This window comes from Protopterus annectens, chromosome 7.part0 (assembly GCF_019279795.1).
Source record: "Protopterus annectens isolate FY-2018-M chromosome 7.part0, PAN1.0, whole genome shotgun sequence".
Lineage (NCBI taxonomy): Eukaryota > Metazoa > Chordata > Ceratodontiformes > Protopteridae > Protopterus > Protopterus annectens.
The window spans coordinates 1,981,080,631-1,981,104,630 of NC_056739.1; the positions used below are offsets into that span (position 1 = coordinate 1,981,080,631).

A 24,000-nucleotide genomic window follows, 5' to 3' on the forward strand; every position below is an offset into this window, starting at 1 on the left:
CTTATAAAGTGCATTTGTGTAGGATTCAGCAGTCGTAACTGTATTGCCCATCTGCATGGGTCTCATGATGTTTGCCACTTCTGTCTTAAGAAGCATGAAGTTGGTTTTGGAAAAAATGTTTACCATGGTTTCCTTAATGGTGGGTGGGGGCAGGATGCAGATATCTAGGGTGATTAGCTTATGGTCGGATCTGACTAACGAGGAGTTGATTTCAGGTGTGGAACACCGGTCACTCTTGTTGGTAATGACAAGGTCTAGGATATTGTTGATCCTGGTGGGGGTGTGGATAAGTTGATCCAGGGCATTGGAATTTATGAATTCCAGAAAGCGTTGAATGAAGGAGTTGGTACATGAGTAGTTTTCCCAGTTAATGGTGGGGTAGTTGAAATCACCCATTATTAGGGTGCTTGGTTGCACCCTAATATTTTCCAGTATGTCAAGAAAAGAGGAGTGGGAATCCTAGGGCATGGTGGGGGGATTTGCAGCAAGCCACAATTTGGATTGCAGTTTTGCCCAGAGTTAGTTGCACTTGGATAACCTCAGATGCATTATGCTGCGCAACTAGCCTGGAGGTGTGGATATCCTTAATGAATATGGACACACCTCCGCCTTTGATGTTCTGGTCCAGGTTAGATGGACGAAAAGTGTGGTATGAGTTATAGACTGGTAATGCAGGGGTGCTCTCTAGAGCCTTGAACCAGGTCTCAGTCACTGCACAGATACATCATTACAAGTGCTCAGTTTATAATTAAATATGCATGGAGAGTGCAGTGCACTATGGGAGGGAGAGGGTGGAGTTAACAGCCTGGGAAAATATGACTTATGAAGCCACTCTTATAATGTTGGTATCACTCCTACTAGATCATAGGTTTATAGATTCATATGTAAGGACTAGGCAGTCAGTCTGCATGCCATTACATTCCTAACCAGTAATCCATGTTCAAAAGATCCCATCCAATTATCTATGAAAGCGGCAAGGGTGCTATTCTGTTCCATAGTTTCATAGTTTCATAGTATAGTACTAGGCTATCTGCCCTGGGGCATTTGTAAGCCTAGCCATAGGGATGTGGCTTTTGCCACCCCATGAAGTGGTACAAAAATGTACAGAATAAATTTAGAATACTGTGCCTCTGTCTAGTAGTGACACAATGAAGGTCCCCTTATATAAAAGAATTAGTTTACTGTGCCCCTGTCTAGCAGTGACACAGATGTGACCCCTGGGGTAAACTTATGATCTCCCATCCACTCATCAAGATTTCTCTTAAAGAGAGTCAGTGAGGGGCTCTGCCTAATATGAACTGGGATCTTGTTCCAAAGCATGGGAAGCCTCTGGGTTATGAATCTATCCCTCCAGCATGTCCTATTCATACTTGTGCCAAGGTTTAAGTCTTTAGCTCTCGTGGTCCTGATGGATTTGGATTTTTTGAGGTGGAGCATGTCCATCAGATCCTGATTGGACATGGCCTTGTACGTCAGGCAGAGATCACCTCTGAGCAGGTGGTATGCTACTGAATAGAGCTGAAGTTTCTTTAGTCTGGCAGAATAAGACATATGTTGGAGACCCTTGATCCTCTTGGTGAGGTACTTTTGTGGTCTCTTCAGCTGTTGCAAATGCCAGGTGAGGTACATACCAAATGGGGCATTGTACTCAATCATGGGTCTGATGAGGGAGGAATATAGGGGTACAATGACATCCTTGGATCTGGATGTGAATCCCTTCATGATGAGGTGTGCAAGGTAGAATGTTTTTCTAACCACTTTGGCAACGTGGGTGTCAAATGAGAGGTCGCTGTTGACTTGAGTCCCTAGGTCTCTGATTACTTTTTCCGTACTCAGTGGGTTGCTGTCTATGTGATAATTTGTGGGTACTTTGTTTTTCCCCAAAGGGGATGACTATACATTTTTTGGCATTTAGTTTAAGGCCGTGACTCCGGCACCAGTTGTCCGTTTCTGTGAGGCCTTTTTGTAGGATGTATGTGTCTGCTGGTGTATCGACTATGGCGCCTAGTTTGCAGTCATCTGCGAACTTTGTCAGCCACAGCCCTCCCATGTTTGCTTTAACATCTGAGAAATAAATGCCAAACAAGAGGGGTCCCAGGACAGATCCCTGTGGGACACCACTTGTGACTGGCTTTGAGTCTGACATTGTTCCAGCGATTTTAACTTTAGGGGTTCTGTCCTTTAGCCAGTTTGCAACCCATCTAGTGACATAAGGGTTTACTTTTAAGCTGTTGAGCTTATCTATGATGCCTGAGTGGGGTATTGTGTCGAAGGCCTTAGCCAAGTCCAGGTATGCTGTATGGACTGCTTTGCCCTCATCAATGGCTCTAGTGACTGTTTTGAAAAAGTCAACCAGGTTTAAAAGGCAGGATCTGCCCTTTACAAAGCCGAACTGGGTGGGGTCAAGTGTCTGTAGGTCCCCTATGTCTCTGTTTATGAGTTCCATAATGATTCTTTCCATAGCTTTGCAGACCAGGCTGGTTAAGCTTATGGGGCGGTAGTTTCCAGGGTCTGTAGAGGCACCCTCCTTGTGGAGTGGGACCACTGTTGCTGTACGCCAGTGTTCAGGTACATATCCCAAAGTAAGTCTAAGGTTAAATAGCATTTTTATGTGTGGGTTTAGCTCCTCTTGGAGTTCACGTAACACGCAACCCGGGATACCGTCAGGTCCCATTGATGCTGTGTTTTTTGCTTTGTTTAGGGCGGTTCTCACTTGGACATCTGAGATGACAGGGAGATTTCATTCAGCTGGGATAAGTATTTCTTCTTTTGGGGGTGAGGGAGGGGAGAAATTTGCACTGAACCTGTCAGCCAGAATGTTGGCAATATCTGTGGGATCGGTGTATTTTTTGTTGTTGTGAACCAACTCTGAGCATATCTGAGGGTTTCCGCCCAGGTTTCTAACATAGCTGAAGAAGGCTTTGTGGTTATCTTTAGTGTCTTTAGCGATTTTTCTCTCAAAGTTGGCCTTGGATGTTTTCATGAGAGAACGTAGTTTTCTGCTAATGCTGATCAGAGATGTCTTCCCTTCATGGGATTTTGCTCTGACGTGCAGTAGCTTCCTTCTTTTGTTATACAATTCGTTTATGGCTGAGGTCCACCAGACAGGACGCTTACCTTTGGTGGAGAGGGACTTGGATTTATTTGGGATTGCATGATCCATGCATTCTTGGAGATGTCCATAGAAAGCATTTGTGAAGGATTCGGCATTGTGGGATGTGGTATCCACTGGCACAGTGGGTTTAAAGGATACCATCTCAGTCTTAACATCTCAGTTAGACATTGCAGCCAGATGTCTACTCACAGATCTAATATTATGTAAGCACATAACTTTCATTTATGACAACAGATGAGAACAGATTGCTCTGAGACTTCTAACACCTTTCATATCTATGGACTAATCTACATACCTCAGTTACCTATGGCTAGTTCTTTCCAGCCTCTATATAAAACTTTTTACCTATACTATATATGTGCATTCAAACTTGCTTTGTTTCTACAGTCTCCTCATAAAAATTCTTCAACATAGTCAATTTGCGTTGCTTTTGGCAAAAAACCTTTCATGTTATGCCATTGCAAAGATGGGCTCTTCAGACTTCAGCCATTTCCAGATAACATTCAATATAAAGAAAGGTACCAAAAAGTGTTCTAAGGACTCAAGAGGCTAGGAAATTTTAATTCAAATAGAAAGTAGCTAAATTGCAATCTGTTTTGCAATCTTATAGGAAACATGCATGTGAGAAAAAGAATTTAAAAATTTATTTTAATAATGTGAAACGAATTTATGAAAAAATAAAAAAACTTAAATGAGCAACAGTGGAATAAAAAGAAAATCCTTTGATGCATACGATATCTGACTGATCCCACATCATTTTGCTGATGTGTTTTTAATCTATGCATGAGCTTACTTTGTAAGGCATTTCAGTGATGTGTTTGATGCAAATAAGATCTGAGTCCATATTTCATTTCTTTTATATATATATATATATATATATATATATATATATATATATATATATATATATATATATATGGATTAACTTTGAATCATCGAATGTTCAGAACATCGATGTTCTGATCATCGAGACCAGAAATTCGATGTTTAGAACATCGAAGATTCAAAATGAACCATAAAAACAACAAAAAAAAATCACAAACACTATGTTATGCACGGGGGCTTTGCCCTGCACTATGGGGGCTGTGCCCCCCAAACCCCCCTACTTTAATATTCTAACTCCGAGATCTCACTACAGTAGGGTAAGGGAAATTACCCATTTACCGCTATATGCAGTAGTGCTAAACAGGAAATTTCCCGTACCCTACCTGCAATGCCAGCACTCAGATGGCACACACACACAACATGCAGGGCACCTTGCTGCCCTGCATACAAACCCAACATTCCCCAATCTCACTTACCTGGCACTTCCTCTTTAAACCTTCGATGTTCTGAACATCAATGTTCTGGTCTCGATGATCAGAACGTCGATGTTCTGAACATTCGATTATTTAAAGTGAACCCATAGATATATAGATATATATATATATATATATATATATATATATATACATATATATACACATACATATACACACACACACACACACACATATATATATATATATATATATATATATGTATAAATAAAAACATATATATATATATATATATATATATATATATATATATATATATATATATATATATATATATATATATATATATATATATATATACTTGGTTAACGTGTATACACTTGGAGTCTCATCTGTTTTTCAAATGTATCTTAAACAAAACATTCATAATTGATTATCCCACAGTATAGAAGCTGATGAGAATGCATGTTTGTATTCTAAATTATAAGACTTCTGAATTACTGAACTGCTTAAAAACAGCGCACCAAAAATGTTTATATACAAAGAAATGTTTAAACATACCTTTCTCCTCACATCGAATGCAACACTGAACAAAAGTGACCAGTAGAAACTTAGCTCTATGATGTAGTACCAGTACTGTGATGGTAACAAATACTGTAAAATAAAGGAGTAAAAATAAAATCAGTTGAAATGTTTTTAAGACAACTAAAACACACTGTTGTAAAAAGCAAACTGTTGGTAATTTGTCTGTAAGCTGCTCTGTTGTTGAGATTAAAAAGTCGTCTCTTTATGAAAGGTCAGAGTGAGTACTGATTTGATGTTTCCCAGGCCAGGGAACATTATATATACACAGATACAGTTAGATTACAATAACAAAGTTTGAACTCTAAATATACTGCCATATAGGGCCATTAAAAGACAGTATCATAAATGTGTTAGGCAATAATATCTGTCCAGGGGTATGGTGCTGACTTAAAGCTGAGCTGCATACTCAGCTCTGTTGAAGAGAGTGAGATTCTACAAGTCAATCTAGATGGTATAATTGAAGTCTAAAGGACTTCTGTATATCCAAAAATGCTTCCTAGAGTATGAAATCTGAACCTGAGAGCTTGCCTCTCAACCTCTTACCAGAAGAAATTTGGGCAAAGCCTAAAACATCCAAATATAAGGACATATTTAAAATATTGTTCTTGTAAACTTAGAAAGTTAATAGAATAACATGATTTGTGTTAGTGTGCATTTTATGCTGACACTCAAATGTTTGTCATTATTTAGTGAGTTCATTCCTCAGTGATTTAACAGAAACCACAAGTTTTATGAGGATCAGCCTAAAATATGAGGAAAAAAGTCTGGACATTCCGCGAAAATCTGGACAGATGAGAGGTATGCCTGACAGTTGTCTTAAATCACCATATCAGTATATACAAGATAATAAAGGGTGACTTACTCATAAAGATTATTTTGTGCTTGCATGTCCCAAAGTATTTGTCATCATATTCAAAAGCAAAAGTATAAAGTCCACTGGGGAGAGGTAAATCAGGTGATTTTTTTGAATTATGTATTTTTTTTTTTTTTTGTTGACTGAGTTAGTCCCAGTAGGCAAGTGGGCTGTTTTCATTGAGACCTGAAATGGGATTTATACTGACAAGGGAACATTGACTACAACCCTGCCAGCAGCTTTCGCTACCATTTTCACGAGTAGATTCTGCTGAATGTAAAAGAACAAGACAGCAGAGAAAGGAACAAGCAAGGTTATGAGGCAATGCAGGCCTAGTGAGTAAATATGACTGTTGAGGCACTTATGTCATAGTTAGTGATCTTGCATCTGGGGGACTGGAGAACGAAGTCTTGTAACATTTAATGGATGAACCAAAACCTGCAGAGGGTTCAGAAGTGTCTTGAGTAGAAATAATGCAAACGTGCGAAGATCTACAGTCACAAGTAGCATGTCAATCAGATAATCCACAGACAGTGCAAGAGCAATTGTCCATAGAAGAAATTGTCACAGGAGAGCAGTTAAATATGGTACAAGCAGATGTGACAAGAAAAGAAATGGATGTACCAAAAATGTTTGCTGCAGCTACTGCAGCTGGATTTCTACCCAAACAATGTTCCAAAATTTCTGGTTAGAGAAAGAAGGCTTCCTGTTATAAAACTACACTAAAATGGAGAACCACATGTGGATACATAATATGGGATAACCATTTGGTACTATTAAGATTTAAAATAAGACCGGTAAGACCTTTAATACACTTGGGCTCTGAAAGCTTTTGTGAGGTTGCTTTGGAAATTTCCTAGCTGGCTGATCTTTCTTGTGATACTAAATCATTTTCTGAGGCCTGGTAATATTACCTTATCATGGGTGTTAATATACAACAAGAAGAAAGCTGCATTTTCAGTTTAGGTCTTCTGAGGCATCAGAAAAAGAGATAAACAATATTTTAAGGAGAAATGTCCTAAAATATTTTCTGTAAATAAAATGATAGATGATAGTAAAGATACTTTATAAAATATAAACACAAACGTAAAAGATGACAATTACTGCACCTGATAAAAATAGGAGCACCAGTAATGAAAAGGCCAGTATATGTAAATGCAAAAATAAAACAAGTTACTGGTAAAAGCTCCAAACAAAGAAAGTATGTGGTCTCACTCTGGAAAAGCCAAACAATCCAAAATGCAGTCCAAGTCTATTCAGACAAAGCATTTTCCTTGTATTTTCTTGTATGTATTTTTCTTGCATTTTAGTTGTATATGTTTTTTGTTTATTAATTAGTTCTTTTCAGCTATAGTTTTAGATTATGTCTTTAGTTAATTATGTATGTAGCTGTTGAGTTTGCTGGCCCTGATGAACTCTTTATATTGTATAGTGAGTGTATATCTTTTAGAATTTTTAATTGATTGATTGTTTAATTAGTTGCATTTTTAATGAATGAGCATGTGTATAAAAGCTGCTGTTTTGTAGGGTCATTGTTTGGTTTGACAAAGCTGTATGCAAAAGCGCTAACCGATTTAGGATCCAAATAAACCTGATTTTATATATCATTGCCTTTTTCTTGTGGGACATTAACAACGTGCTTGGTCTGAATAGACTTGGACTGCATTTTGGATTGTTTGGCTTTTCCAGAGTGAGACCACATACTTTCTTTGTTTGGAGCTTTTACCAGTAACTTGTTTTATACTTTATAAAATACTCAGGTCAGCCAAAAACATTTTTTTGCCTTTTTGTTTAGATTCTACACATATGATTCAGACTTGTCTAAAATGGCACTGTGAACAATATGAAACTGTTATTTTTTGTAGAAAATGAGGACAGGAAGGACGCGTGTAATTTGACAGTGATACTATCACAGCCAATGGTAAAGAAGGGACTGGGGGGGGGGGGATGAAGAAGTATAAAATGATGTTGTTGCACCAGACCGTGATAATGATTTACAAGGAAATATGCAAGCTAATGATACAAACTTTACTGATACCACTGTACACGGACAAAATATGAATATCTAAAATGTTCTGATGCAAGAAAATGAATTTAATGTTGAGGTACACAATCAGTACGAAGTACTGAATGATGCAGGTAAAGTAGAAGAGGAGCTAGACAGTGATATATAAGAAGATTATATTTGGGATAAGTCAGACAAAGAAAGTAGTTGGATATAAAAATCTACAAAGAAAGAAAAAGGGTAATTTAAGTTTAATGTCATCAAATGTGAAAAATATAAAAAATGAAATTAGGAGACTGATGGTGTATGACTGCTTGTGAAAGTGAAGGCAGATGGCTAATTACACAATATTAAAAGCTTTGAGGAAAAAATAAATACAAGGAATAACTAGAGAACACATCTGTAAAAAAGATTGTGTGGAGTTTTGGAAGGGATTTGTGTTCAGGTATAACTATCTTATTAACAAATGACAAGGTTAAAGTATTAGAAATTATTGTAGGTGTACCAGCCAGAATATGGATTTTTAACATTAAAATAGTGGAGTGAGTAGCACAGGTTATAATAATACATTTTTACACAAGCATTTGTGATGGAACAAAGTTGTTTAAAGAAATAAAAAATGTGACTGTAAACTGGATATTATTGCAACAGGAACTTTTAATTGTACTTTATGAAAAGGAACAGAGAAAATAAAGATATTAAAATGTAGAGATATGTTAAAGTATGGTGGATTATATGCTGAGAAGAAAGAAAGAAATAAAGGAAATATATGTATGTAACAGATGGAAGTTAGACATAGAAATTGATTGTTTTATTATCAGAGGGATTAAAACAATAAAATGTGGAGTATTAGATGGATGTTTTACAGATCATGAATCAGTATGAGTAGAAGTAAAGAATGATGAGGATGTTACCGCAGCTGGGAATGGACTGAAAAACTGATGGATCATGTGTAAGGTAGGAATTTATGGAAGTAGCACACAGGGTATAGGAGGATCATAAATCAAAGAGTTGGTTTTTAATACCTCATGTGATAGATAGACTTTAAGCAAAATATAAAAAATACATTGTATGATGGAGAATCAGTTATGGGATCAGCAAAAAATGCATTTAAAAGTCTGTGTAAGAATCTGGAGAATCACAGAGGTGAAGGAAGGATATTGTGATACAAAATGAAAAGGAAGTGTATAAGAAAATGTGAGAAAGAATTAGACACATGATTTATTTTTAGAAGGAGGATATGAATTGTATGTTAGATGATAAAGGACATTGGTATTATATTCAAAATAATATTATGAAAGCAGTCATAGAAAATGTTAAGAAAGGATATGCAAAAGTAGAGGCACCTTTTAAAAGACAGTGGAAGTTAAAAAAATGAACATTAAAGACATGAAAATAAATATTTTAGTGGAAGGATTAAGGATTACACTGAAAGAAATTAAAGGAAGTAGTGCACCTGGTACATTTTGCATTTGCTATGTTTTTTTTAAGAAGTTAAATGATAAACAAATGTAATATTTTATGAATTATGATTAATAGTTAATAAATGGAAAGAGATACTTGGGGTGATAGTAAACTTTACTTTTAAAACAGGAGAAAAGACATAAATGACTGTAGAGCACTGATTATAAAATATTTGTAAGAGTATTACAGTTGACATTTACTAAGAAACTGAAGAATATAGTTAGAAATACAGTCAATGTGGGGCTATAAGAGAAGGAGAGGAAAGAAGTGAAGGAGATACCTTTTGTCTTAAAAGATACGGTGTATTATATGTTAAGGGAGATAGTAGATAGCAAGATGGCAGTGCCTGATGCAGTTAATGCTTTCAATAGCATTGATCGTGGACCACTATGGAATGTCCTGGAAGTTGTAAGTGAAATAATGCACCTGGGGTCTAAAAGTTGGAAGGCAAGTTATCAGATAAGCTTAGACATTATGAATACAATTAGTGATTATTTAGCCCTTGACATTCTCACTGTGAAATACATAATGCAAGTATATCGAAAGCAGGCAAGGTGACTGGTTCTGCTTTTCATTTTTTTTTTCTTTTTTTTCTGTTAGTTCAAACAAGTCTAACACTTTTTATCATATACACAGCAGTCTGACCACATTCTAAATATAGGGCTTCACTCTGGATTACCTTCACCAGTTTCCTAACCAGAAATCTTGAGAAGGGACTCAGAGAATGTACCAAATGGTTTAAGGGCATGGTTACTTACTCTTATGATTCTAAACTGCTACCATGCTAGGCATGATGAGTTTGTAAAAAAGTGTCTAGTAATTCAGACATTTGTAGGTATTTGTACTCAGAAGGATAGCTTTAAGCTTAAAAATAGTAGAATGAGTTAGACAGACGTTGATATTTTCTTGAACATTTACTTATGTATATACAGGAACCCCCTTCAAATGAAATGTTAAAATTTTCTCTGAATGACTATTCCAGGGATGTATAATTTTACTAAGGGTTCTAAAGCCTGATAAAGGCGCTATTTATTTATTTATTGACATTTGGTAACCGGGAAATTCCTACTGGGTCAGAAATCCATTTCAGCAGTGGCCAAGGGAGAAAAGCAATATCAAATTATAAGCAACATAGCATAGATACACAAAGGTAGGTGGCATAGAAAATATATGGTAAAGTACATATTCTTTCATATTTAGGATAGAAAATATTAACATCACATAAAATATAATTTTCAAGAATAAGCAAATAAATTGGATTATAGAAAGAAATGTTACAAAGAGACAAAAGGATTACATTTTAATTCAAGTGAGAGGAGTAAAATGGTAGAAGTAGGCAGGATGTAAGATATGCCCATAAGTAGATACAGAGCTTGTGAGATATGAATACTAAAGAAATTGATAATTAGTTGGTAGGGGTATAGAGAGGGAGGGAAAGGTATGAAGGGGTGAGGAGAAAGCAATTAAAGCTGGGGTGTTAGGAGGGTAGAGAGAGAGAGAGATTGGAGGAGAATGACAGGAATAACCTAATCACCAAAGACATTGTGTTTGACCAGAGGAAAAATAGGACAGTAGGGTTAGATGTTGGTTGTAGTGCACCAAGACAGTAGGAGTTAAATGATGGTTGTAGGGAAGATCAACATTTTTAATGTCATATACACGACATCCAGCATTGTATGACACATTTTGCTGAAAATCCCAGAGTGTTTTGCTGTCCCTTTTACTATAATGCAGTTTTCTAGTGGCATTTATGTTAATCATATGTTAGTAATATTCCAAATGAAAAAATACTCTTTGGAAATGAGAAATGGATTGCTTTGGGAGATTTTAACAAGAACTACTTAATTCAAATTCCTATTGTTGTTAAAATAATTGTGATGCTAGCATTATCTCTGCATGTTACTTCATACAACATGGTATGGCTCTCTGTATATTATTCTTTACTGGAATAGAAATTAATGTCTGAATTGTTATAGGCAAAATACTGTAACAAAAAAATAGATGTTACTAGTGACCATTTGGACATGCAGATCCCTAACAGCTTGTGTTTTGAAGAATAAGCAAAGACAGATAACATATTTTGAGTGTGAGAAATTGTGTAACATGATAGCCTTTCTGGACTACAGTTATTTTAATACAAATCATGATGTGAAAAGAAAATTACATATTCTTAAGTAGTACATAGTTACTAAAACAGGCAACAGGCAACATTTCTTTCTAAAGTATACACTCTGCGGTACTAAATCAAGCCATGCACACTGACTTAGGCCTGACATAAAGGCACTTTTCAAAGAAGAAAATAGGGCCGATCGCCAACTGTGAGGAAAACTGGCCTTGATTTCAAATACTACAGTTCTTAAGACTTTCTGAAAAGAATTTCTAGAAAGAAGAATTTGCATATACAAAGAGTAATAGCTCACCTGCATAGGATGTTTTTAAGCAAACAACAGGAAAGTGTGACCCTTACTTTCCAGATATAATTGTACTTAACAGGAAATAAATATAGGAAAGGAAGGATATTTCAACAAATATTTCAATACTTAGACTAATGCACCATCTCAGAAATGTGATCTCCGTGACCTGAAGGTTTCTTTCTTTGCTTTTTACAATTGTACAGATTCATTGAGCAATGGCCAGGCAGGCCAAGATTTTCATTTCCTTAAATAGTAGTGAGCTAAGGGTTTTAAAACTAGCCTCTGATCCTTTAGCTTAGCCTTTTTCACCATCTATTCAAATCTTGAATTATTGAGCACGCTTTTCTCAATGAGAAGAAAATCTCTGATTTAGTTCTCATGTTTAAAAGGATGGCAAGACATTAATTTCCATTTGTAGATTTTATTTTGCATTTGTCCTGTGGATAATAAGAGTAACAACCATTTGTAGATTAGCTTCACTTCTTGCTCCATTGTCAACATTTTTTGAGAAGATGAAGTGTAAACCAGCTGTTGGTTTCTTTGAGAAAAACAATCAACTGGGAGATTTGCAGTTGTTATCTGAAAGCTACATTCTGTACAAACTAAGATCATTGTAGTTGATTAGCTCTGTCATAGGTTCATAGAATCATAGGAGATTACTAGGCTAATGGCTCAAAAGCCCTTACAAGCCTGTCCAGTTTTACACAGATTTTACCCAATTTTCTATCCCTAGGAGAAAGTTAACAAGGGTCAGCAACTGGGGTTTTAGCTATTTTTACAGACTATCTCTGTCCATAAGGGACATGAGTGCCACCCCAGGACTGAATTTGCGATTTCCCATCCATCATTTCAAATTGTGCTTGAAGATGGTCAGGTAAAGGCTCTACTTCAAGTGAATAGGAGGCCTATTCTAGAGTTGGGTCAATCTCTGGGATACATATCTGTCTCTCCAGCATGACCTATTCATGTCAGAGATCAGGTTTAGATCTCTGGAGTGGGTAATCCTCGTGCAGTTAGTTTTGGGAATTTATTTCCATCAGGGCTGGGTTAGAGACTGTCTTGTAGGTCAGGCACAGATCACCCCTTAGTAGTCAGTGATAAACTGAATACAGTGATAAGGCTTTTAATTGGTCCACATATGATATGTTGGTTATACCCTGTATTTTTTTTTGGTGAGAAATCTCTGAGGACTCCTCAACTGTTGCAGGTGCCTGGTGAGGTACATGCCAAAGAATGCATTGCACTTGATTATTGGTCTGATGAAGGATGAATACAGTGGTACTATGACATTCTTACATCTTAATGCCATGCTCTTACTTATAAGCTGAGCCACACAGGATCTCCTCATCACTGTGGACACATGGTGGTCAATGTTCAGATTACTATCTATATGAGTACCCAGATCTCTCACCACTGGGTCCAGTCTTAGGGGGATGCTATCAGTGTTGAAATTTGCAGGGATAGTTGATTTCCAAAAGTCTATTATTATGCACTTCTTCACATTTAGTTTGAGGCTATGACTCAGTCAACAATCATTAGTCTGCATCAGATCTTTCTGTAGGATATCAACATTGTTTGGTGAGTCAATGATTGCCCCCAACTTGCAGTCATCAGCAAACTTGGTCAGCTAAAGACCATCTAAATTTACCTTGACATCTGAGAAGTATATTCCAAACAGGCAAGGGCCCAGCATCGAGCCCTGTGATACTCCACTGGTGAATGACCTCTTGTTTTATGTGGATCCCCCTACTCTAAGAACATGTGCCCCATCTATAAGCCATTCAGCTATCCATCTGGTGAAGTAGAGGTTTATGCACAATTATGTGAGTTTATCTATAATACCCGAGTGGTGCATTGTGTCAAATGCAGTATGCACAGTCTTACCCTCATACATGGCCTTGGTGGTCTTCACAAAGAAGTCCACCAGACTGAGTAGGCAGGATCTGCCCTTGACAAAACAGAACTGGGTCGGGTCTAGAATCTGGAGATTTCCTGAGTCATTGTTAATCAGTTCCATGATTATCCTTTCCATAGCCATGTATAAGAGGTTAGTCAGACTTATGGATCAGTAGTTTCCTGGGTCAGTTGGTGGTCCCCCTTTTGCAGTGGGATGACTGTTGCTGTCCTCCACTCTACTGGGACAAAGCCTATCTGGATACTATGGTTAAAAAGAGGTCTGACTGGGTCTGCTAGGGCTTATTTCAAGCTCATTAATAGGCACCCTGGGATTCCGTCAGGGCCCATTGATGTCATGTTTCTAGCTTTAGAGAGTGCAGTGACAACCTGTTCTTTTGTGATAACAGGTAAATGAATAATAGGGGTATTTAATGGGGAGGGACTGGAAGTGAAGAGAGGGTTAAATTTGAGCTGAATTTATTAGCCAGCAGGTTTACTATTTCTTCTAGCTGAGTATAGGTAGTGCCATCTACATCCAGATCAACACATTGCTGTGTATTTCCCTTAAGATTTCGGACATAGCTAAAAATGCTTTGTGGTTATCCTTTGCTTAGGAGGCTATTCTGTTCTCTTGTTTAGCTTTGAAGGCTTGACTATTTGTTTATTTGCTTGTTGAAACTAATGAGGGAATTGTTTTCTCTGTTGAGCTCCTTCTCACTAAATTCTAGACAGGAACGTCTTCCTTCTGTTGTATAGTCTATTTATACTGAGGGTCCATCAGAGTGGCTTGTTCTTCTGGCTAGACCTGGTTTTAGTTTGGTCAGGTACTGCTTCTTCTATGCAATTGTTTAAGTGGTTGAACAGGGCTTTCATGTATACTTCTGCATAGGCCTCTGTGTTTTGGGGATTAGGCAGAGCTTTAAAATGACCTATGCTATCATTTAATAGGAGGTAATTTGCCTTGGAAAACTTTTTTAGGGTTTTAGGGCTTGAAGGGGTACTACTATTACAATTATTTCAAAAGAGACTGATTTATGATCCAATCTTACTGATAAGCATATTACTCGGGGGGGGAGGGGGTTTGCAATGCTCCCCCATGTTTATGACTACTATGTTAAGGATATTTGGGCCTCTACTGGGAATGCAAACCAGCTGTTCCAGGGCATTTGTATTGACAAAGTCCAGGATTCTCTGATCCTGCATATTAATGGCCGTATATGTTTCCCAGTTTATGGAGAGATAGTTAAAATTGACCATGAGTAGTGTGTTGGACTGAATGATAAGTGATTCTAGTAACTTCAGGTATGTGGAGTGGTGCTCATGGTTGGGGACCTGTAGCTAGCGATGGTATGCTAGGGGATTTTGCCTATGGTCAGCTGGACATGCAGTAGCTCAAACAAGTCATCCTGCTTGACCAATCTAGAGGTATGATTACTTTTTATGTAAATGGAAACACCTCCTCCTTTTATTTTTTCCTTTTCAGACAGTGGTCTGAATGTGTGATAGGCATTTTAGCCTTGCACTGCTGGGGTACTTTCTGCAGCCTTGAACCAGGTCTCCGTAACTGCACAGATATCAGCATTCTCCAGGGAGTGTAGATTCTTGTTAAGACTCCTAGCATTAAGCAACTATATCTTCTGCTTGGCATTAGAAGAATTTATTACACTGGTAGGTCTGTGGGTTTGGCACTGCTAAAAAAAGCACTATGGGGGTGGCTAATGCCTTGGCCAGTATTCGAAAGCCTAACTGTGACAGGTGCAGATCACCTCTGGCAAAGCTCCATGGTCTGCTAATCATGTTGTCCCAGGCTGACAAATACTCATCAGTGTGAGGCTGATATCAGCCTGTGACACGTATTCAGAGATGTCCAGCATGTCTGTGTTCATATAGCCCAGGGATGTACATCTCAGATCATTCACACCCATACGGACTATGATTGAGTCATACTGGTACTTGTGATTAAGTGACCTGAGTGCCTGCATGACCCTGTGAATCAAGCACATGATACATCTAAAGCTATTTTTAATATATTTATAGTTGCATCTAAACATTTTGATGCAGTCTGTTAAAATGCTATTATTTATTGTCGCCTGAACTTAAGACAAGGGAATGTCCTATACTAGTGTCAACTGCATGTGATGAATAGACAGTCCTATACAAAACTGTGCTTGTTTTTCTGTCCTTGCCCATGTCTGTATGGTCACACCAAGAATCACTACTGAGACCTCACTTTTTATGGTAGTCACAGTAATATTTGTAACTCTCCAATTAAAATCTAATATTTTGATCTAATGTAATGACATAGTTGTGTTTTCAGCTGGAGATCTTCTTCTTCTTCTTTCAGCTTTTTCCCGGTTAGGGGTTGCCACAGCGGATCATCTGCCCGTTCATGATTGGCAGTGGAGTTTTACAGTGTCAAGTTGACAGCCTGGTGCCCAACCTTCCACAGAAGGCACACACGCCCACACACTCACACCTAGGGCCAATTTAGAGTGTCCAATCCACCTACAGCATGTCTTTGGTATGTAAGGAAACCGAAGCACCCGGAGGAAACCCACGCGACCACAGGGAGGACATGCAGACTCCGCACAGAAGGCACCCCAGCCGAGAATCGAACCGGAGAACCTGTTGCTGTGAGGCATGTTTTCAGCTGGAGATAATATGGAGAAAGTAATGATGGATTTCCAGATGGATTTTAACAGTTTACACTCTTGGGTTTTTTGATAATCAATAGTGCTAAAAAAAAAAAAAAAAACAATAAAAATGTTTGTGCCCCAGTAACTAACTGTGCTGAGGCAATCTGGATCCTAATTATCATTTCTTTATTTACTACCATTTGCTCCCCTACATTTCTGTCAGTGTCATATCTCCCACATTAACTATCCAGTCAATCAACTAACTTGGTTTTGACTGGCTGAGTTTCAATGATTCACAGTGACCATTATGCACGTGTTTATGTTAGTGTGTGTGCGTGTGTGTGTGTGTGTGTGTGTGTGTGTGTGTGTGTGTGTGTGTGTGTGTGTGTGTGTGTGTGTGTGTGTGTGTGTGTGTGTGTGTGTGTGTGTGTGTGTGTGTGTGTGTGTGTGTGTGTGTGTGTGATGTGCACATATGGTTTCACTTCAGAATCCTGAAATATCACAATCCTGAACCCAAAATCCTGAAAACTCAAAATCCTGAATCACAAAATACTGAAAATATACAGGATATAAAGAATGGCAATATTCCAGTACAAGGACATAGAGAAACACATACAAGACAAAGGATAGATAGCTCTTTTCACCAAGGATGGGCAGGGGGGCATAGAGATACAATTCAGAGAACATTTGAATATGGCAGCGATGAATTATGAAACCACAAAAAAGGAAGGAAGGGAGGGAAAAGTGCAGACTAAATTAAACTGAAATAAAACCAGCATGTACTGAGTGGGACCCAACTGCTATGAGAGAAATTAATGAAAATTAGTCTTTTCAAGTGGTGAGGAAACTGCAGACAAAATACGTACTTCTCAGCTTAAGCTTTGCAGCTGGATATAGGAAGGAAAACACAGCATAACAGCTTACCTGTTTTGGATAGGCATCCCACATGAGTTGTGTGTTGTAAAACCATGGTTTCTGTGAAAAGAGTAACAATTATGAGGTTACAACATGCTTATGTCATTTAATATCCAATTATTTGTTATCTTGTTCTATGTATTGATACTGCTTAAACACAAACATTGAAACTGCATACAAACTAACCACACACCTGCAATTTCTATATAAATGGACACATTTCATAATCGACACATTTCATAATCGTGCTGCATATATGAATTATCACTGGGCCTTTCAAAATGTAGGTGCATTCCTATCTGTATGCTTTATATTATTAGTATTTTTCCCAATTTTTTATATTTGTTCTCATCAAGGTCATGATTTTGATGTGTGGTGTTTATTACCTATATTCAGAACTGACGCATGGGTTTTTTCAGGCCTACCTAGTCCTTCACTACAGATGCTACAACAAGGAAACATAGCAGCCAATTTGGAGACATCTTGCTCTTAAAATGGTACACTCACTTTTTTAAATTACATCCCTCCCTTTAAGCTAGGAATATTATTTACATTTACAATATTAATTGTAATGACTATACTTTTAAAGTCTTGTTACACGGACTAGAATTCAAATATTGATCAAAAGTACAATTTTTATTTACAATGTACAGCAATTGAATTTTTATGATATTAGTAATTATCTGCAGGAGTTGAAATTATCAACAGTTGTATTATAATGCATATCATAGTCTTTGCTTCTTCCAGGCATTCCAACTGGCCATCAAAATATAGAAACTCTCCAGCACTGATAGGTAGGAGAAGACTTAGGTGATAGAGGAAACATATCAATGTTATTACCAGGAATATCACTGGCTTAAGCACTGTGATGTTCTGGACAGCCTATCTGACAGGTGCTTCTGTCATTCCCGGAAGTAAACTCACCATTCATGTACTCTCACTGGCATTTCACTTTTCTGAGCTGAAGTGAGTATCTACTGAGTCAGAACAACTGCCTTTCTTTGTTCTCAAGTATGTTGGATCTCAGGGTATCAGGGTGTTTAATGTTAGCAGATTTTTGTTGCTCTAACTGTTAGTCACTTGGGTTATGTATTCTCACAGTTTCTTTCTAAAATGGAGGGTTAAAGTCCTAACTATGACCAATTTGACCTGAATTCAGTTAGCAGCTTGGCCATCCACTAAAGGTGATGGGGGGGGGGGGGGAGGTGAAGGCATTTTGCCTGTTTGCCTTTCTCAGGTGGAAGGAGTTGGGGCATAGTCCAGGGTACATACAGTGCACTATATCTCCAATAGAGACAGGATAAAAATGCATGTTGTTTTTTCCGTATGATGTAGATATGTTTGAGGGTTTACGTCAGTCATGGAAGTGAGTGTCAATACATGTTACTATCATTTCATGCCCACATGTCAAACACTCAAAGGGTATGTGTGGGAATGTTAGATAAGCATACAGATGCTAAAACAAAAATCAGAAGACATGAAAATCTCCTTATAATTGCCTTAATGCTGCCCCTCTTCTTCAGCTTCCATTTTAGTAAGGGTAATATATAGGTCAGCTGGTTGAGATGGCAGCTGATGGTTTATAGGCAGTGGGGAGGCAAGGAAATAATTCTTCAAGAAGTGCTCACATTATTCTGTCTTGTCTTAATAACACTTCTGGTTTTCTTGAAGGTAATAACCAACAGATTGTACAGGAGCATTTTTGTACTTAAGCCAGACAGCAACAGTGCCTTGAAATGGCAGCAAATTTTCTCATAATGTTTTTTAAAACATTTGCCAGTCCATTTTATTGTGGATATCTCAGATTGTTTTTTACATGTCTGAATTACCAGTCTTGTCAAAAGTTACAAAACTCCTGGCTGTTAAATTCTGCATCATTATCATAAATGGAATCTCATGATATGAAAACTTGCTTTAAGAAGGACAATGCTGGGTTTGATAAAGAATCACTTAGCCTTACAAACTCAGGATATTTTGAGTCATAAGTCACTACAAATGAGATTACAGTCTCTATGGCTACTTTTTTCCATGCCATGTTGGGTATTTCATACAGAAGCAATTTTTCTTTTGTGTTGTTTTTAAAAAAACATATTGCAAATATAAGAGCTTCTCACCAGCCTTTCAGTTTGATGAGACATGCCACTTATTAATTTATGAATTTGTTAATCAGGGTAGAAAACTGATCCACAAGGATTATTTTCAGGTTTAGCCCTTCAAGAAAACCTTCACCTAAACTTTCCTTTCCTTCTGCTTCCCCTACCAAGGATTCTCTGAATCAGTAGATGAAATAGGACAGACCAAACATCAATGTCCCAATTTCCCAATCACAGACTTCATCTTATACTTCATGGTCTTAAGTTCTTCACAAGCTACAGGAGATATAAAAACCTTCCAACATGTCCTGAGACTGCTCCTGGACCTTTTCTTATTGGGCCATGACTGGAACAATGGCATAAAGAATGCCTGAACCTAATGAAATGGTTTCCTTTGATCCAAAGAAATAGTAGCTGCTGTACTATTTCAGTGAGCTCTTTGGCTTAATTGAATCATAGAATCATAGACTGCACAAGGCAACTGGGCTATGTGGTCATATATGATTTGCCAGTACCCCCCTCCCCTGGACCTTACTTCCTTTTTCAAGGAATGATAGGCCAATCACACCTGGGGGAATTTATGAATACCCATCCAATTGTCTAATTCCTTTTAAGGAAGATAGTGTGTCACATTGCTTGATCTGGAGACAAAGTTCATTTCCTCTCCTTGTGACAAATCTGTCTCTCCTCCATGATTTGTTTATTTGCTGATAGTATTCACAAAACTGTTTGATTTATGGAAAAATATGAGCACTTGAATTTCTGGATACCGAAAGTAAGCTTAAAGACATAGTAGAAATACCTGATTATGAATACTGTGCCCATAAGTTTCATTATTTCACTCACTACTCAGTGCCTTCTTTTCACATGTAATGATGATGCTGTAGACAACCGATATAGTGAAAGCTTTATTGGTAACTCAAATTCTCCTTCACCACTGGAGAACAGCTGATCTCCCATAAAACTACAGCCATTGTCCCAATATAGCCGACTTCTACTCTGGAGTGTATCTGTTATGCATCTCTTTCATCCATCATTTCCTCAAAAAGGCAAATCCCTGATTTTATAAACCTTTCCCCAAATTCTATACTTTCCATGTCCCATACCTCCTTTATGATACCTGCCTATTACAACTTAATGGCTTGTTCTCTGAATTGCCACTGAGTGATCACCAGATAGCAGTACTGTAGGTGATGTATCCACACTGTTTGATTTGGGAAAAGGCCTGTTTAATTGCTAAAACACTATTTCCTTTACCATGCTGACTATCAACCCTTTTTTCAGTTTTCCCATAGTCATGGTTGTCCCATAATGTCTTTCACTGAGAAATGTTTGGTTTGCCAATCATATCCACTTTTTCTTAATCCCCACAGTGTCTTCCCAAAGTACACCAGCTATTTTTTAGTTAAACAGTCATTGCCACTTGCTCATGTAGCCAGCCATCATTATCACACTAGAAGCTTCTCTTTCAGTCATTAACACTATTTCATTTTGGAGTCATCAGGAGATTTATCCTTTTCCTCAACCCTTGTGCCAAGCCATCCTTGAGTACCCTAAATGATACTGGCCACAACAATGAACCATATAGGTTCATTGTTGTGGCTGACTTCCCTGCAAGCTTCTAATCACCTGGACTGCTATATCACCTGAAGTCCCACTGTCCATTGGCTATGACAAGCCTCTCATTGCCTTGCAGTCTTGAACGAGCATTATCCCTAACTTGGGCTGACTTCCCTTTAACCTTCTAATCATCTGGACTGCTATATCACCTGAAGTCCCACTGTCCATTGGCTACAACGAGCCTCTCAGTGCCTTGCAGTGTAGGTGACAGCCTACAGCAGTAGCTTTTTTATTAGTACTTTTAATATAATTATATTTTAATATAATATTTTGCATTACTAGGGGCTTGCACACTTGCGGACTGGTCCCGAGGATATCTCCTTTTCCCCTTAGCATTTCTACTTTAGTGTCACCTTGTGCTTTAGGCCCTTAGTTTAACCCCTGCTGTGTTTCACCTATTGAACCACTAGATGGCAGCATAAACAAGCCACCGGCATTGCATTCTGCCTTCTACACATAACTTTAAAGGGAAAGATTCCACCCTTTACTCAAACATAATTTTGTAAACTAATAAAACTATTAGAAGAAACCAATCTTCTCTGTCATAACTTCTTACATGTTCTCTCTGAGGAACTCAGTTGTACTTACCAACTATTCAGGTACCCAGTGCTGTACCTTGCTGGCTGATTGTTTTTTGGCACTCTTGCCTCTCCCAGCTGGCTGGGCGAACCCCACTGCATTCGCCCTCAATACACTCAGGCTCACTCTTCCCCCACCTGTCCCCAACCTCCTAATTCCCCAAACTCCACAAAATGCCTAAACTTCACCACAACCTTGATGATTGGATGGGAGAAAGGAAATTCACCCCGGGGATCACGTCAGTCGCCCTGTTAGACAGGGGTCCAGGGAAGTAAATAGTGTGGGAAGAAATAGCCAGGGAATTGTTATGGCTAGGCTTGTATAGGCCCTAGGGCTGATAGCCTAGTACCAACTTATGAACCTATGAACCTATGAACAATTAATCTCCAGAGCATTAGAAATAAAATTCTTCAACTGCATGCATGGCTAAACCAGCATAAACCAGATTTTATTGCCATCACTGAAACATGGCTAAAGCCTTACATCAAAGATTATTTCTACCCCCATACTATTCCTGCCTCTGAGCTGATAAACTCCATAAAAAGGAGGTGGCATTGCCTTACAATTTCCAAGCACATTTACAGTTATTCCATATCCTAAACCTATTCTCCTCTTTTCCACTGCAGAGCTGCTTATTACCTTCCTAAAACTTAATAACTGCAAAAGCCTTTGCATCATAGTTGTATACATCCTCCCAGGTAACAATACTCCTATTCTAGAAGAAATTATTGTCTGGGCAACCAACAATATAAAAAAACAAAACTATCATTCTTGGCGACATAAATATCAACTGGCTAGACATCTCCAATAATAACCCCTCTTCCAATATCAACCTTCACATTTATTCTCAGCTAATCTCTGACATTACCAGATCTGGCAACATCAAAAACAAAGGCTCAACCTTGGATTGGATATTAGTTTCCAATCCTGACAAAATTTCTTCCTCTGGCACACTCCCTGACAGTATCAGACACCACTCCCCAGCATTTTTAATACGCAAGTCCACCTGTATTCCAAACATGCACCATACATCTATCCCACTTCTCCTAAAATATCCTCAATGGCATCCTGCTAAAAAAACTAATTGGAACCCACTTAAATGTCTTCCTCTTAATAAAGCTGTGGAATTCTTTAATTCTACATTTATCAGGATTCTAAATAGCCATGCCCACTCAGACTAAAAAGAATCAAAGTAAAACATGCTTACTGGCTTGCTAAGTCCACAAAGCAGGTTATATCCTGTAGGGACAAAGCCTGGAAAGCCTGGCAAGAAAAGAAAACTCCTTCCAACCTTATACAATACAAACAACTATGCAATCAAGCCAAATGTTTAGTCATCAAAAACAAAAAAGAATACTTCCAAGCTATCCAAGACCAGCACAAAGAAGTTCTGGGGAGCAATCAACTCCCTACACCACCCAGGAACAAACAACACCCCATGCCCAAACCCAGAAAAAAAACTCCCTCAGAGCTAGTCTCACTCTTTAATAAATACTTTATTGACACCATTGATAATCTCACTACTACATTCCCACCCACTAACCCAGACCCACAGGACATACCATCAGGATATACCCCAGCAAATCCTCTACCCATCTCCTCTGTCACCCATTCCTACAACTACCATCCAAAAACTTCTCCTTAAACTAAAACCATGTACCAATACCCCAGATAACTTACTGGCAGAATATGTGCAACTAGCAGACCCCTCCATTGCATATCCTATCAGCATCGTCCTTAACAGGTCCATTCACAGATCCTGTATACCAGATATCTGGAAGAAAATATTTGTTATCCCTCTACATAAAGGCAGCAATAATGCTGACATCTCAAACTACCATCCTGTCGCCATTCTTTCCCCTTAACTAAAATACCTGAGAAGTGTATTCATACACAGCTCCTAAGTCATCTGATAAAACACCAAATGCTTTCCCCCCACTCAACATGGGTTTAGGCCCTGACATAGCACCAACGCTGCCCTCATTTCCTTCTTGGACACAGTAAATAGAGCTCAGGATGTGGGCTCCTTAGTATCTACACTCTTTCTTGATTTAGCAAAGGCATTTGACAAGATTTCCCACTCTCTACTGCTTACCAAATTCTCCAACTTCAGCCTATCTTCCCCCACACTTCAGTGGTTTACTCACTATCTCAGTACTAGGCAGCAATCTACCATATGGCAGCACTTTTCCTCCCCTTTCATTGCTACCAACACAGGTGTTCCCCAAGAATCTATTCTAGGTCCCCTCCTATTCAGTATATTTGTCAATAACTTTCATAATAATCTTACCGATAGCACCATCATCCAATATGCAGATGACTCAACTATCATCTGCTCTTCTAAATCTGCCACTGCTCTACAGCATCTTACCCGAGAAGCATTTACCTCTACTGAACACTGGATGCCCCAAAACCACCTCGCTCTCAATCCCAGTAAAACAAAACTCTTATTATTTACCCCCACTAAATCTACCCCTGTAGTCTCATCCTTCCTGCTTCCATCTCTTCTATATGGCACCCCCATACTCACCAACCTACGGTCCTCCTCAAAAAATAGACTCCTGCT

The 24,000-nt window shown here is 38.2% G+C and overlaps 1 protein-coding gene across 1 annotated transcript in view; it reads right to left on the reverse strand.

Moving 5' to 3' along the window:
* The window catches only part of CERS3 (ceramide synthase 3), a 734,999-nt gene that overhangs the window by 292,200 nt on the left and 418,799 nt on the right, over window positions 1–24,000 (reverse strand). Inside the window, exons 7-8 of the mRNA XM_044078405.1 lie at window positions 17,152–17,202; window positions 4,936–5,028 (exon numbers count right to left, since the gene is read on the reverse strand). Coding sequence (XP_043934340.1) covers window positions 4,936–5,028; window positions 17,152–17,202 — 144 coding nt within the window. The remainder of the gene's footprint in view (window positions 1–4,935; window positions 5,029–17,151; window positions 17,203–24,000) is intronic.